The 16018-nt window shown below is 50.7% G+C and overlaps 1 protein-coding gene across 5 annotated transcripts in view; it reads right to left on the bottom strand.

Annotated features, from left to right (window-relative positions):
* Window positions 1-1404: 1404 nt before the first annotated feature.
* Window positions 1405-16018, bottom strand: part of CRY2 (cryptochrome circadian regulator 2) — a 35370-nt gene continuing 20756 nt past the window's right edge. For 2 of the 5 annotated variants that reach the window (XM_027578054.2, XM_027578057.2), the window contains 6 exons: window positions 15037-15348; window positions 14641-14792; window positions 14314-14516; window positions 13896-13982; window positions 12383-12524; window positions 11746-12127 (listed from right to left, as the gene is read on the bottom strand). In XM_027578054.2, coding sequence (XP_027433855.1) covers window positions 12385-12524; window positions 13896-13982; window positions 14314-14516; window positions 14641-14792; window positions 15037-15348 — 894 coding nt within the window. In that variant the 3' untranslated portion in view covers window positions 11746-12127; window positions 12383-12384. Of the gene's footprint in view, window positions 3705-11741; window positions 12197-12382; window positions 12525-13895; window positions 13983-14313; window positions 14517-14640; window positions 14793-15036; window positions 15349-16018 lie in introns of those variants that run through there. The other 3 variants (XM_027578055.2, XM_027578058.2, XM_027578056.2) reach the window with 3 other exon arrangements.

Raw genomic sequence — 16018 nt, 5'->3', positions numbered from 1 at the left:
ATGTAGCACCCAGAAAGGAGCTGCAGGCACCTGCCCTTCAGGAAACAGCTCCCCACCTCCAGCCCTGAGAACATCCTATTACCTAGTGCCAAAGGCTCTTCTCCCTGCCTGTGGGCCCAGAGGAGTGGCCACTTTACCTTTCCTGCTATCCTGGCTCAGCCTTTTTTTTTTTTTTTTAAGATTCTATTTATTTATGTGTGTGTGAGAGAGAGAGAGAGAGAGCGTGAGAGGGGGGAAAGTCAGAGGGAGAAGCAGAGCCCCCGCTGAGCAGGGAGCTCGCCGTGGGACTCGATCCCGGGACTCCAGGATCATGACCTGAGCCGAAGGCTGTCGCTTAACCAACTGAGCCACCCCAGCGCCCTCAGCCTCCTTTCACTAGGACCAAACAGTAACCACCTTCTGCTCAGAGGCCTGGCTTTTGCTCCCAGGAAAGCAGTCTTGCCACTGAGGCTAATAATTGTTGCTTAAGAGTGTGTGCTTGCCTCAACTAGGAGCATCCTCAGGTCAAGAGTGTGTGTGTAAGAACTCCATTTTCCAGAATCTTCTGCTTAAGAACAAAGCTATTGTAGCTCCTGAGGCCAAGCCAAAGCCACATTAGAGAGAAGCCAGGAGATGGGAGAGGGAAGGACAGGTCCAGGTCTTGGTGGGAAGGAGCTTCAAAGCAGAGCTAAGAATGAGATAAATCCCAGCACCAAGTTCCTCCCTTTCCCCCCTTTCTCACTCTGTGCAGGGCAGTTTGTGTATTCTTGGGCCCTGTCTGAGCCCCTGCCCACATGAAGTTGGGGTGTGGTATGAGCTAACAAAACTCTTCCAGGGATCCAAGGCTAGAAACCATTGTAGAAAAGCCCATATACACTGCAGAAAGAGGCAACTCTCTGGCCAGATGCCATGAGACAAAGCCAGCATCCAGGCCCTGGGCTTGGCTGTGGGCAGATCTCCAGCACCTAGCTAGAGTCAGTGCTTGCCGCTTGCATCCCCTCCACACCACACAGTGCTCAAGTGGCTGAGTCGAGATAAAGGATGGCTTGAGGGCCTGGAGAGAACCCTGCCGCTGACTGAGGTCAGCCCTGGGGCTTTAGGTGGCCCAAGAGGCTGAGTCACTGCAGGATAGCACTCAGGAACCTCATCCTGGGCATGGAGTGCTCTGTACCATTCTGATGACTAACCGCCCCCACCCCCAACTCTGGCCAAGCTCTGGAGCTGCCACTAGTCTGTCCTGCCTGCTCACCTAGGGGCCTCCTGCTTCCTCCATCTCTATCCATCACTCTCCTCCCTGCCGAGTCTGAGGAGAGGTGAGAAACTCCTGGTTCCAGCAGAACCAAGATGGTCTGGCATAAGGCTTCATTCAGGCTCAGCCTTACCGACTCCTTCCCAGACCTCCCACAAGATTGATGACAACACAGCTTTGCTCAGACAGGATCAGACATTTATGAAACAAGTGAATATTCACAAACTGTGGGAGAAACACACCTTCCCAGTAATAAGAAAATCTCTGTATAAAGTGCATTTTGCCTGCGACCATCTCTTCCCCATGCTGGCCCTTGGATTAGGATTTGGGTCAATGTTCTGTGGCAGCCCCGGGGACACCTGGGCCAGAAGAGGGGAGGCATGAAGCCATCGTGGAGCTCTGGGCCACTGGATGCACCCTCCCCTTACCCCCACCCTCCCAGCTCCAGGAGTGGACTGCTCTATTCCACTGGGAATGGGCCAGCTTGCCAGGGATGGTGAAGGAGGGGGAGGTGGTCCCGCCAACTTGTACCTCAGGGAAAAGGGCCATCATCTAATAGGCAGGAAAAGGGAAACATCCTGGTATTTGCAGGTGCTGCTAAACAAATCCTGACTCTGGCCCCAAGCCCTCGGGCATTCTCAGTTTCTCAAAATAGCCCTTCCAGACTCGCTCTCCTCCTCTTCTGGCAACAGCCCCCAATTCTCTTTCTTTCTGGCTGGGGCTAGGGGAACAGGGAAGACCCCAACTCAATGCTCTGAAAAGACACCATCACCCGCGCCCTGCTTCCCCCACATGATTACGGGACATTTCTAGTGGGGGTGACATACATACAACAGTTGGACTCTAAAGCAGCTCTCTGGCTGAGAAAACCTGAGGACATCTCAGGAAGAAGCCTGTCAAGGTGCTGGACAGCTGAGGGAACAGAGGCCTGACCCCAGGGTTCTGGTCCGAGGACAGAGAAGAACAACGAGGGACAGGGCAAGGGCCAAGGCAGTTAACAGCTATGAGGCTAGGGAAAGGTCACAGGGGAGGTAGAGAGGAAAAGGCCCAGAGGCCAGCTTAATGTTACACGAGGACAAAAATCCAAAGAGCAACTAGCCTCTCAGTTACACACGCACCTGTACGTACACACACGCACGCACGTGCGCGCACACACACAAACACACACACTTTGTGGCTCAAGTGCAGGCCACAGGGTGGAAGGAAGACTTGCTCCAGCTGACCACACAGTCCTTTTCATTATGTCTTTCTCAACATAGGCCTTCGACAGTGGGAGGGTCGAGGTGGGAGGCTAGGCCACTCCTGGAATGCAAGGCCTTGGCTTCTCTGGGTCAAACCTCCCACCTGCTGCTTCTGGAAGGGTTGGTGTGCTGGGTGAGGTCTCTACTCGGACATTTCCCAACTGTCCTGGCAGTTCCCACCCGAGGACACCTGCCGGGGTCCTTGGTGTCCAGCTACTGGGAGAGCTGATATGGCAGCTTGGATGCTGATCAGTCCCAGGCAGGCCCCAGAAGCCTACAGACCACGGGACAGAATGGCTTTCCCAGCTGGGTGTCAGCTGACCTCAGTGGCGGTGCTGCAGTGCGGCCAGGGGAGCCAGGGGGCTTTCTGCCACCCGAACCTGGCTTCTTCCCGGTGGAGGCACTGAGTCTCCACAGTCAGCGCTGAGGCTGGCGCTCAGCTTCTGAGGAAGGAACAGTAAAAGCTGGGATTCAATTCCTAACCTGAGGTTTTCAGCCCCAGAAAGGTGGATGCACTTTTTAGGCTGGCGTCTACAGTACTGTGTACACGGCACACTAGTCAGATATCTGGGTGTACCTCCCTATGATGGTGGCAAGTTTTCAGATCTGTTTACAGCCTCACGCTCAGTCCCAGATGCCTGAGAGGGCTCTGGAGGACCCAGTGGCAGGAAATTTTAAAATAAGGAAGAAGCCAGACCAGGTGATTGTATCTGGACAGCATCTGTCTCCTCCAGCCTGCCCAGCCTTCCACGTCATAAAGCAGGAACACTGCAGGGCCCTGGCTGCTTCTAGAATCCTATGCTCTGGACAGAAGCCAGCAATGTCGCCCTCCCGCTCCTCAGTCTGCTGTGATGAGAGAGGGGTGGGGTGGGGTGGGGCAGATGCCAGAATCCCAGCTAGGGTCCCACTACTCTTCTATTTGGACAAGGCAGCTGGCTCCCAGGGGCAGGTCTGGCTGAAAGTCACTGCCATGACCTTCAGCCTCGTGTCTGGAGGCTGAGGCGAAGCTGCTACATGTACTCCTCCAGCCCAAGCAGTGATCAGAATCACAAGAGTGTAAACAGATGCATGCACACGCAAACAGGCACACCACTCCTTCCCCCGCACACGCGTACACACATGCACACATGTTCGCTCCGTCTCCGTCGGTGATCAGCTTTGCTGCAGGTCGCACTCTGCTGCCGTGGCGGCTGCTCGGGCTCCCAGGCTTCACTCACGGAGCTACAGTGCTGCGGCTGAAAGAGAAAAACAAGGGCACAAAGGAGTGCTCAGGAGGCTGCTCGGTTGCCTGGGGACACAAGCTCCTCAGGCTGCTTCTCTGGGGACACTCAGACCGGGAACTAGGAAGAGCCTGGCGTGAACTGCATGGGCCACAGTACCTGGGATGCCACCGGGGGCCTGATCACTGCCCCTCGGAGGCATTGATGTAGGACAAGCTCCCCCTGCAGGCCCTCTGAGCCTCCCTGGTTCCAGGGCTCAGGGCAGGGGGAGGAGGCCATATGGACTCACCTGAGGCCTTGGGTGATACTCGCTCAGAGGACAAGGGCAGTTTTCAAATCGAGGCACAGTGGCGGCTGCCAGAGACACTCAGAAAACAAGCTGGAGAAGAGAAGCCAGCTGGGACCAGTAATTTGAAGACGAAGGCAATGACTGAGTTTAGAATCAGCAGGTGAGCACATTTCCACATACAGATAAAAGAACCCTGGCACTGTGTGAGAAGATGGGGGCGGGGGGGGGCAAGTATCACAGAGACACAAGGAGGAGTCATTTTCAATATTTATAACATCCTGAACTTGGAGCAGAGGGAAGCAATGGCCTCATGCCTGCTAACAGAGGACAGGGTAAGCCAGTCATAATGCTGGGTTGTCTGCTTAAATAGTTCTAGTGTATCTGAGAGTGTACAGAGACGCGGGGTTCCATTAAAGGTCTGTAAGTTTAAATGATGGTGAAGCAGATGATAATAAGGTTCACTGTACCTAGGGGTGGTCAGGCACTATACAGTTGTATTTTTTTTTTAAAGATTTTATTAATTTATTTGACAGAGAGAGAACACAAGCAGGGGGAGTAGCAGAGGGAAAGGGAGAAGCAGGGAGCCCGATGCGGGGCTCGATCCCAGGACCCCGGGATCATGACCTGAACCAAAGGCAGACGCTTAACCAACTGAGCCACCCAGGCACCCCTATACAGTTGTATTATGGCTGAACTGTGTCCTCCCCCAAATTCATATGTTAAAGGCCTAAGCCCCAGTGCCACATAATGTGACTGTATTTGGAGAAAAGGTCCTTAATCAGGTAATTAAGTAAAATGAGGTGATTAGGGTAGGGCCCAATCCCATATGACTGGTGACCTTATAAGACGAGATTAGGACACAGGCACACACAGAAAGAAGGCAGCCACCTACAAGCCCCGGAGAGAGAGAGGCCTCGAAGGAAACCAACCTGCCAGCACCTTGCTATCAGATGTCAAGTCCTCAGAACTGCAAGAGAATACGTTTCTGCTGTTGGAAGTCCCCCAGTCAGTGGCACCTTACAATTGCTGCCCTCACAATCTAATATAGCTTGCGATCCTGTTAATCCTGAAGATATGGTCTCCATTTTTACAGATGAGAAAACAGAAGGTAGCGAGGACAAGTGGCCCAGGATGATAGCATCAAAAGTCGCCGAGCCAAGCCAGGAAACTCAGGTCTGATGCCAGCACTCGTAGTTTTACCATGAAGCAATCTCTCTATCATAGTATTGCTCATCAAGACTTACAGAGGATATAAAAGGAAACTCAACATGGTGGCATGAAGGCCAATACACATCCGAGCAACATAAATGGAACTTCGGAATCTAACAGAAGAGGGAAAAATGCTCTGAAGAGTCAAAGACACTAGAGTCAGAGATTCAAAATCAGTCTTCTGACACATGCAACCCTTTGAAGACAAATGTGAAATGTGAAGATTTTATCTGGACGATGATAAGTTATCTAGAAGCTAGGGAATATAAAGAGCAAACGTAAGGGCGGGTACCTGAATGGGTTAGTAGTGAGTGCCTCATTCTTTAACATATGTATTATTTTCAATAAATATTTTCCTTTAAGCTTGTACCATAATAAGCTAGCCATGTTTTTCCTATAAATAAATATATCAGTTTCTAAAACATGCACATGTTTATTGAGACATGCTGTGATAATATATTTTACACACAGGTCTCGCTCTGGCCTCTGTTAAGCCAGAGATGACTTTGCTTCTGAAACTGCAAATTTCAGGATTGGAGAGCATACTGGAACAGGTCCTTTTCCCGATACCTCTGTTTATCGTGTTTTCTCCACCTTTTTGGATAGGGGAAGATAAAGAGTGCATAAAGATTCCTTAGAACACAGGCTCTTACTCTGGGGTTCTTGGACTCTTTAGTGGTCCAAGGATAGGCTTAAGGGGCAATCCATGAGGCCCTTTAAGATCGGTGCACTCTCCTGTGTGTGTGAATAGCTACCACTTTCTGGGGAGGCTCCAACCTTTATCAGACTCTCCCAAGCATGGGTAACACCAATAGGATTTGCGAACTAATGCCTACATATGGCTGGAAAAAAATATATTACTAAATTAATTTCACTTATTTCTCAATTTAGTTACTAGAAATTTAAAATTATACTTGGGGCATGCATGGTAGATCTGACAGGACTGATCTAGAGTTTGAAGCAATGAAGTCTTTGTAACTAGGGAGAGAAAAAGCCTCCTCTTTTCCAGATTCTCTGATCAAACACCTGGCAATCTAACTGTGTAGGCAAATTGTTTAATTGTAGCCAGTGATCTTCATAGCTTCTGGCAAATTTGTCTCTAAGTGCTTCCAATAGTTGCTTATAGAGCTAGGGCTTAGCAACAGAAGGTGAGTGGCTCAGAGGATACTGGGTATGTGTTAACAGACTAAGGACTTCCAGGCTCCCTCTCCATTTTGATCCTACAAGGAAAGAGACGTGCACTTATTTCATTGGTCAATGGCACTCCACAGTGGCTGTCCAGGGTCTGTATGGGGCCTTTATGGAAGAGCGGACAAGAGCCCCCTGCCTTCACTCCTGAGATCATGTGAATAATGGATCCATGTACTTGCTAACCGCATTGGCTAGCTTTTGGTTAAAAATGCCCTTTTCAGGGACAGGTTTAATTCAAATACTTAGACGGTCTTTTTACCAAAAAGCATCAGGATCCTTTCTCTCTCTCTCTTTTTCTTTTTTAGCTGTTCATCTTTATTAAGTTTTCTTGGGGAATGCCTAAGACTTCCCAGGTCACTGAATGTATAGCAAACACTATTTTTGAATCAGGTGACTTTGTGAGCATCTTTAATCAAATTTATAAGATTATTTTCTAATATGCTTTGCCTGTCAACTTTCTTGGTGATTCTTTTACACCCCACAGTGAAAACGACCCATCATACAATCTGTTGACAGCATTCACTGAATTCGAATTAGGCTTATAATGAATCTCATGTACTTTAAAGTATGATAATCAAGAGGCTATGTTCTTTCATGTGCAACATTTCCCTTTTTTATCTGGCATACACTGGTAACGAGTGGGAATTCCAGTCTACTACGAGAGCCTAAGATATACCCTGTTGCCTCCACATCTAAAATCCGAGCAATGCATTTGTCAGCTCAAGTACTCCGCATCACAATTCAACATTTTCCAAAGGAAAACAACAAATGCCTAAACTGAGAAAGGAAGCAGTCAGGTGGTTATAAGGCTAACACTTCAGACCCATGCTGACTTGGGCATAATTGTATTATGGGGCAGGCTCGGGAAGGGAGCTGATAGTGTGTGGCCATGGATAAGCCCCCGTGACCCAAGTCCCTCTATGACCGGTTCAAAACCACAAACACAGAACACCAAGGTTTGGAAGAACGAGCTTGTTCTTGTCCACAAAGTTAGTCAAAGGCCTAGTCAACTAGTTCCTCAAGCTGCTTGATCAGCAGATAACTAGACAGTTCCTGTGCTCTTGTTCTCAAGCCAGAGCATAAGTCTGCTGAAAAAAGGGGCTGGGAAAATGAAATGAGGCCCTGCAGGAAAGTGATGACAGCAGCACTAAAAGAAAGGGAAGAACAGCTTGGGGGAAGCACCAAGGGAAAAATCAACTCATGAAACATTGCTGAAAAATCAATCTCTCAATTGTCCAATTCTTTCGACCTGTCATTAAACACAAGAACCCCAGAAGCAGCTGCTGGAACACAAAGCGGGTTAATACTGCCTCCCTCAGTGCACCCAGTGTTAAGATTACCCCCCGGGTACCTGTGTACCAGATGCTAACAAGAAAGCCCAGTGTGTGAGGCCACCATGTCCCTGATCCTAGCCTAGGACAGGTGTGCGGATGAAGTGCACACAGGAGCTTGCGTCAGCAGAGGATTCGCAACAGCTCAAGGTTGGCGGAAACTTCGTTTGGAGCCGGTAACCAAGTCTCAGGGCCCAGCAGCTTGAAAGGAGCAGAGGCTTGCTACAGGCTCCAAGTTAGGAACAGGGAAGAACAGAGGTTCAGCTGGGCTCTGATGGGCCAGGATGGGGTACAAAGCTGGGCTCTCAGCTCCGTCTCTTTCCTCATGTCAACGACACACTTTCCCTTCCTGCACCATACAAATCCTACAGCAACAGGGAGGGGATGTCAGTCAGCCAACAGCTACTGGGGACAGGGTGGAAGGCAGTGCAAAGGGACACCACCATGTGTCCCAACTTCTCATTTCCATGGTGAGAAGTGAAGAGGGGAGGCAGCTCGGCGGGCAAAGGCTCCCAGGCCGTGAGCGGCAGGACGGCAGCGCACTGCCTGGTCTGAGCGGGAAGCCCGGATACCACAGTGTCCACTTCCACTGTGTTGCATTTCAGACTGCCCACTGCCTTTCACACATGCTGGTTCACGTAAGGAGGGATACACAACTGAAGAAGTGCCAAAATGACGAGGCGATCCCAGAGGTCAGGCTTTCCGCAGTGAAGCTCCAGGTCTAACCCAGCTCTGTGAACTGTGGGCAGGGGAGGGGAGGGGCGATCCTTGGCCAGGAGCCTTTTGTATTCAATGGGGCTTCTCTCAACAGATCGCGGTGTACCAGCTGACAGGCACACGGATCACGTGAGCTGGTTCCCCATGGTAAAATGTTTGGACCAATAAGAAAAATCTGTACACAATTGGAGGCTAATGGAATCCTGGGCAGTCAGCAGCTTTGCGGATTATGGGGAAGCCTCTGAAATGATAGCTATTTGGGGACTGGCTTATTTTTCCATTTAGTGAACACTGTACAATAAAACCAGATGCAGAACAGACATCGGTGTGGGTTTTAGGTAAGCATGAAACCTACTGATTATCAGGGCGTGTTTTACACTGTAAATCATTGTCTGCCCTGTGAACTGCCACAGGTCTGAGGCACTAGAAATAACAGAACCACGAAACGATAGAGCTCAGAGCTAAACAGGGCCTCAAAAGGTTCAGGATGGAGCCTTCAGGCTGGTAAAGATTGATTAGTCATACTTTACAGATACAGCGTCACAGAAAGGCTAAGTACCCTGCTCCAAGGCACACAACTAAAACTGACTGAGAGATGAGGGGAGAAGGGGCAAGTCTGCTTCTCAGTATAACACGGTGTCAGCTTAGGCCATGTGGCCACAGCTGCATGGTCCGCTTAGCCCAGAGTGCTGCCTCTGACAAACATAACAAAAATACAATCCAAGACGCCCTGAGAAGCGTGGGCAAGATGGGAACGTGATTTCATCTCCGTGGTGCATTTATTTGTTCAAAGGCTTTGTGTGCGTATGGTTTTACATTTTCTTCCCCTGCCGTGTATGCTCGATGGGCAGGGCAGGGCAGGGCAGGTGACAAGATGCTATTCTGTTTTATTGATGGGGAGGCTGAACGCCCTGAGGGCGAGGCACTACCGGCAGCGGACAGTGAAACACAAGTATACTCTCTTCGCTCAGGGTTTCCAAAGAACACATGACTTCTTCTCCAGTCTGTCTTGTCCTCTGGCCTCCTGGCCCTCACTTCTGAGCAATTAGCCATGATGAAGGGCACGGCAAGCCTTGAGAATCAGTCCTGAAGATCCCAACAGGCAGAAGAATTATTTCCTGGAGAGCAAGGCCAGAGACAGGCTGACCTCTGCACCCTTGTAATGTTTTCACTTGGGGCCATGGCTATCGCCTCTCAGCTGGCCCCCCGGCTGCCGCTGTTTCCTCTGCAGGACCCAGCCCAATGCTTCCAAGATTCCAGTTTGATCATTTCACTCTCCTGTTCCAAAATGTTCCTTAGCGTCCAGAGTATACCAAGGATTCACCTGCCTGACATTTAAGACCCTTCATGATCCAACCCAACGGTAGCCTTATATTCTTCTAAAATAACAATACCTGTAATAATAATACTGGATACTTATGAACTTATGAGCCAGGCATTGGGCTAATTGCCTTGCATATTACCTAGACACTGTTAGCGGTCTACCAGTATCCACACTTCCTTGCTACCAAAACCTAGATTTTGTTCAGTGGCTCATGGGCTGACACCGTGTTATACTGAGAAGCAGACAATGAATCATGATTGCTCTAAGTCAGTGATTCTCAAAGTACAGGCCCAGAACAGCAGCATCATCAGCTGCTGGGAACTTGTGAGAAATGCAAATTCTCAGGCCCCACCCCAGACCTACTGAATCAGAAATTCTGGAGGTGGGGCCCAGCAATCTGTGTTTTAACAAATCCTCTAGGGGATTCTACTGCTTACTCAAGTTGGAAAACCAATGTCTAAGCCAATCCTTGACAATCTGGATCCCCACTTCCCATGTTGGGGGCGGCTTTGTGACTTAGTCTGGGCTCATGAGACCAATGTGAAAAGCTGGGGGAGGGGTATTCTGGGAAAGCTTTTATTTTCTTGGTAAAAAGGAAGAGAGGCATCCCCTGACAATCTTCTTAATAAAATTGCAAACCTCCACTGTGCCCCAACCTTTACTCTCTATCTCCTTACCAACTTTAATTTTTCTTCATCCCACTTGGAGCCTCTTGACTCTACTTGTATATTGTGTTTCCTCCACCAAGATGTACCCAAGAGGGAAGGCCTTTGTCAGTCTTGTTCAGCATGTCCCAATAGCCCAATGAGAACAGTGTCTAGCAAACTGTGCTCAAAAACTTGGTGTGTGTTTATTGATGAATGAGTACAGCTGTCTCTGCGATTCCTCTTCTTTCTTGCTTTGAATGAGGAATTGATGGCTGAGGCTGTGGCAGCCACCTTTAGACCATGAAGCAAGAGAATCGCAGAAAAACTGGCTCTGACATTGCTGAACCACCAAGCAATGCCCACCTCAGGGCCTCTTGTTAGGGAAGAAAAATAAATCCCTATTTGCTTGAGCCACGGCAGTCAGCTCTCCTACTCCTAACAGCCCCATGCACTCCTACGTGACAGATATATTTAATAAATTTAACCTTTGCAACAACTGAATTTAGAGGTGAGGAGCGAAGTCTCATAACAGTTAAGTAATTTGTATAAGATCATGTGATCCTGAAGCTATTTTCCTTGTGGCCTAAATCCAACTCACCTTTCAGCCCCAGTGTAAACATCTGTGTCGCATTCCCTGATCACCCCAACCCACCAAGAGCCGGCTTGAGGTAAGCATGTGCAGTCTAGATCATCAGTCTAGGAATTGTAAGTTATTTGTCTTCTTTTTCTAAGCAGACTGTTAAATGCTTGTGGATGGGCATCATAACACATCTTATATGCTTATGTTCTCCTTCCTCACACACCTGCTGACAACAATTTCATTCTGAATTGGATGCCACTAGCTTACTGAGCAACTTTTTTTTGACCCAGACATTTAACCGCTGTATTCTTTGATCTTCTCACCTGAAAGTCAGAGTACCAGCCTGGCAAGCTCCAGATTTGTAAGACAGAATGAACTTTGCTTAGTACTACAGAGCTAAGGGATAACGAAGAGAGAATTGGTTCAGATACTATCTAGTAGTATCTAAGGGTGCCGGTGCTTCTAGAACAAACCAGTACAAATCTATCAGCAATGTCTATGACAAAGAGCCTAGTAGGGTAAAGGGCACAAGCATCAAACACTTGCTGTCTTACCCAGCACTCAAGCATAGACACTCAAACCAGATGGCCCCACCTGGCCCTGAAATGGAAGGGTCAGGGAAAAAAGAATCAATTGGCTCCACAGAGAAAAAAAATCACTCTCCAGTCTAATGACGCAGACGTGGTACATAAAGAACACCTGAGATGACTCACAGAGAAGAGTAATTTAAATTTCCCCAAGAAAGGCATGAAAGTCCTTCCTCCTCTGTGGAAGGAGCCAGTTTTTAATTTTTATTTTTTATTTTTTATTTTTTAATGATATTCAGGGGGCTTCCAAGAAAGCTGAGTGCTGACAGGGAAGTGCAGAGCCTCGGCCACGAGGAAGGTGAGAATGGAGGAGTGGCTTTAAGAGGCACAGATGAGGGGCAGCCAGACTCTACTGGTCCTCAGCTGGGGCGGGGCCTCCCGCCACACACAGCCCTCTGCCTTTCTTCCAAAGGTGAGTGCTGCCCTCCGCTGGCCTGCCTATGGGACAGAGCCTGTCCATGGTGGCAGCCGGTCCTGGAGCCTCCTCAGACCCTGCCCCGGGGCCATTTCTCCCACAGCTTCACCTCCGGGGCTCTGCTTTCTTTTTTGTTGGATTTGACTCACTTTGATAAGTAGAAAGAGCCAAAAAACATTTTTTTCCTTAGTTGGTAAAGGCTTTACTTTTAAATTTCCTTTTAAAATTTAAAAGGTATACAAGTCAGAATGATAGAAATTTAAAGTTGAAATCCTAAAAAAAAATCATGCAATCCCCACCCGGTTTTAATCTAGTTTGCTGGGTTTTAACCTTCAGCTCCAAACCCACGCCCCACTTCTCCCACCTTCCTTCCCAAAGGTGAATCTAAGCTGCTGTCACTCACTCTCAGACATCCCTGCTCGGCAGCTCTGGGGCGGGTACCTCTGCCACCCTGGCCCGTTTGCTGAGTTCTTCACCCGGTGGCTCCTCGGCTGCTTCCAACTTGCGCTTGGGGGACGCTGGGCCACTGGGTAGTGCTCTTGGGCCTATAGGGAAGCAGGTCCAAGTGTCACACAGACTGTGCAGCAAGCCAAAATGACCTGAAACTGGGCAGTGGCAGCTCTTTAAGGGGCAGGGAGCCTGCATCGAAGCCATGCCAACATGTTCCTCCTCAGGCCTGCTCCTCAGCCTTCCTTTCAGCAGTGACCTTGCCCGGAAATGTCTAAGGAGAGCACGACCCGGGATGCTGGCAGCACGGCCAGCTTTTGGGCCCCAAGCCCCACGGGCTCCAGGCCAGAGATGGGAGTTGACGTGTGTGCTGCCCTTGCTCCGGGGGTCAGGCATTCCCTCCATGATGCCGGATCAGCCTCCTGAAGCAGCACCCTCGTCTGTGGAGCCAGCCTGGCTGGGCAAACTAGAAAAAGCCCTGGAGTTCTCGCTGGTCTCATCTTAGTGATATTTATCCCTGAGCCAAGGAGTGGGGGAGGTTAAGAATTCAGCCCCATCACCGGCCTGTGCTGCCACCTCCTGCCTGGACGACCACGGCTGCCTCCTTTCTAGCCTCCCTGTCCTCACCCCTGCCCACACTGTCCCCTCCACACAGCAGGCAGAGTGAGCTTCTGACAACCTAGATCAGATCCCCACACCTCCACCCTGCTGACCAGCCGGCAGTGCCTTCTCAGTGCACCGACGACAGAATCCTACTTCTCCTCATGGGTGTGGAGCCTGGGGATGCTGCTCCTGCCACAGCTCGTCCGCGTCGCATTCCAGCTCCTCCCTCGAGACATGCCAGCCACACTGGCTCCCTTCCTCTGTTCCTTGCATGAGCTAAGCTCATTCTGTCTCTTGTCTTTTCTTGTTATTCCCTTTGCCTGGAATGCTCTTCTCCCAGTTCTCGGAAAGCCGGATTCTGCTTGTGACTTGGGTCCCTGCTTAGACTGGCGTTCCCTCACTACTCCAATCTAAAGTACCATCCCCCTTCCCTGGCCACTCTCGTATCAGGTCATTCAATTTTTTTTTTTTTAAGATTTTATTTTATTTATTTATTTGAGAGAGAGAGCACATGAGAAGGGGGAGGGTCAGAGGGAGAAGGAGACTCCCTGTGAGCAGGGAGCCCAGTGCGGGACTCGATCCCCGGACTCCAGGATCATGACCTGAGCCGAAGGCAGTCGCTCAACCAACTGAGCCACCCAGGTGCCCCAGGTCATTCAATTTTATTTTCCCCAAAAGCACCTGTTATCTGAAATGATCTTGCACGGTTCCTTTACTATTTGTCTCTCCCAAGTGGAATATAAGCTCTATATATGGGGCACAGACTCATTCCAGCTTTTGTCCTGAGCCCTCAATGACTCAAGTGGCAGTAGGTCTGTGGTGTCCTCTGGACGGACACAGGCCACAGGAGGCCAGCTGCTACTCACCTGCACTGCTCCCAGTCTGGCCCGAGCTGGGCTCTGCCACCGGGTTGCTGAGGTCTTCCACACAAGAAGGGACGGACGCCAGCAGACCTGGGAGAGAGGCACGGGAGCAATCAGAATGCCATCTCACAGGACTGCAGAGGGCCACAGGGCAGTTGAAGACAAGATGGGGTGACAGGGGACAGGGGGTGCTGGACCATGACTCTGACGTTCCACCTCTCTCCACTGGCCACAATTAAGAGAGGCCTGATCCAGCCCAGCCTGCAGTGCCCTGTGCCCTGAGAAGTCAGGTCAACTTAAGAGCTGAGAAGAGAGCACCTGGTCTCCCTTTGCAAATATCTGGAAATCCCCATAAAGCCCGCAGGTACGTCCTTCTCTTCAGTGAGCTGGGGGGTGGGGGGTGGGAGTAGTGGCTCCTTACAGAGTCCCCGGTAGCGGGAGAGCTGCTGGTAAATCTGCTTCATTCGCTCAATGTTGAGCCGGCTGGTCTCAGCATGGTTGACAATGGGCCGGGGGTAGTCCACACCAATGATGCACTTGGCTGCCTTCTGAATGGACTCGGGGGCATTCCAGGGCTCATAGATGTATCGAGAGGGGAATCCTTTCAATATGGGCAGGTATCGCCTGAAACACACACATCGGACAACTGGTCAGCACACGGCGACTCTCCTTCAAAGGGCCACGGGTATCTTATCTTAGGAGCCAGCCCCAGCAGCCAGGAGCCAGAGAGCCTGGACCGCAGCCTCACCTGATGTAGTCTCCGCTGGGGTCTGTGCGGCGGCCGAAGCCCACAGGGCAGTAGCAGTGAAAGAACTGCTGGAAGAAAGCACTGCAGGACAGCCACATCCAGCTGCCCGCATTCACGCTGAAATCTGCATCCAGGAGCAGCTCATCAAATACCTACATGGGGAGAGGGTGAGACAGTCAGCCTTGATGGGGACCTACTGCCAGGTGCTCCCCAAGTTACCACACGGCCCATGGAGAAGAGAGAGCCGAAGCCCTTCTGCTGAGGGCAAACCAAGAAGGATTTGGAGGGGATCCCCTGGATCCAGGGATCCCACCCCAGGCCTCAGGCCAGAAGAAGGCTGCCCTTGCTGGGCTTGACAAGAGGGTATGGGCTAGCTTCCCCGGAGAGCGCACTCACCCGGACCCCGCTCTCCCAGCTGACCCAGAGGTCCCCGCGGGTGAGGAAACAGGCCACGGCATGCCGGGCCAGATGGTGGATCCAGCCCTCCTGCCTCAGCTGGGTCATGATGGCGTCGATCCAAGGGAAGCCTGTCTTGCCCTCGGCCCACTTGGCCAGGGCCTCGGGGTTGCGGTCCCAGGGGATCTGGATGCAGATGGGGTTCCCTTCCATTCGGTCAAACCTGGGGTTGTTGGTGGCTGCCGTGTAGAAGAACTCTCGCCATAGCAGTTGCCCAAACAGGGAGAGGGGGGGCGTGCTGTTCCGCTTCACCTGGGGGTGGGGGTAGCACACGCATATAACACTGGCCCAGCTCTCGGCGCCATGTCACTCAGATCTCTCCCACAGAGCAGTCTGGAGCTGCTACAAATGTGGTGGTTCCAAACCCCTAGACACATGGAGGGGACCATGCCCTAGCAGTGGCCCAGCGTGCTTGCAGACTGAAACCCACAGCACTCCCTGGCTGTGTGCACCGGGAACCAAACTCCCCAGGCCTGGCCCATGATCCTTGTCCTCAAGGGTGCCTGCTTGGCTCTATTTTCTAGAGTCAAAAGGCGTTTACCCATCAGCATGCATGCATAAAAAATGCTCAGTTTAGATTCTGGTTAAATAAGTGATTACAACAGCCTGGATCTGGGGCCTTGAGGGAATTAAAAGATCAGACCAGGCCTCCAAGCAAATAATGACTTTCCTAAAATCACAAGATTCCAAACTGGCAAAGCCACCCCACGCCACAAAATCCTGCTACAGGCAAGGACAGGGAAACAGCATGAAACGACACAGACGTAAGGATGACTTGCTGAATGCGGATAGTTGGATGTGTCGCCCTCTTTCCTTCTGGGGGCAGGTGCACTACTACCACAGGGTTATTTGCCTATGGTCCATACAGGACAGCCCCGCATTCAGCCCGGGTCACTTCCCCGTTACTGGTAGGCAGGTTACT

The sequence above is a fragment of the Zalophus californianus genome, chromosome 11 (assembly GCF_009762305.2).
Source record: "Zalophus californianus isolate mZalCal1 chromosome 11, mZalCal1.pri.v2, whole genome shotgun sequence".
Taxonomy (NCBI): Eukaryota; Metazoa; Chordata; class Mammalia; order Carnivora; family Otariidae; genus Zalophus; species Zalophus californianus.
The sequence above is the reverse complement of the archived record's forward strand: the minus strand, read 5'-3'. Positions and strand labels throughout refer to the sequence as shown.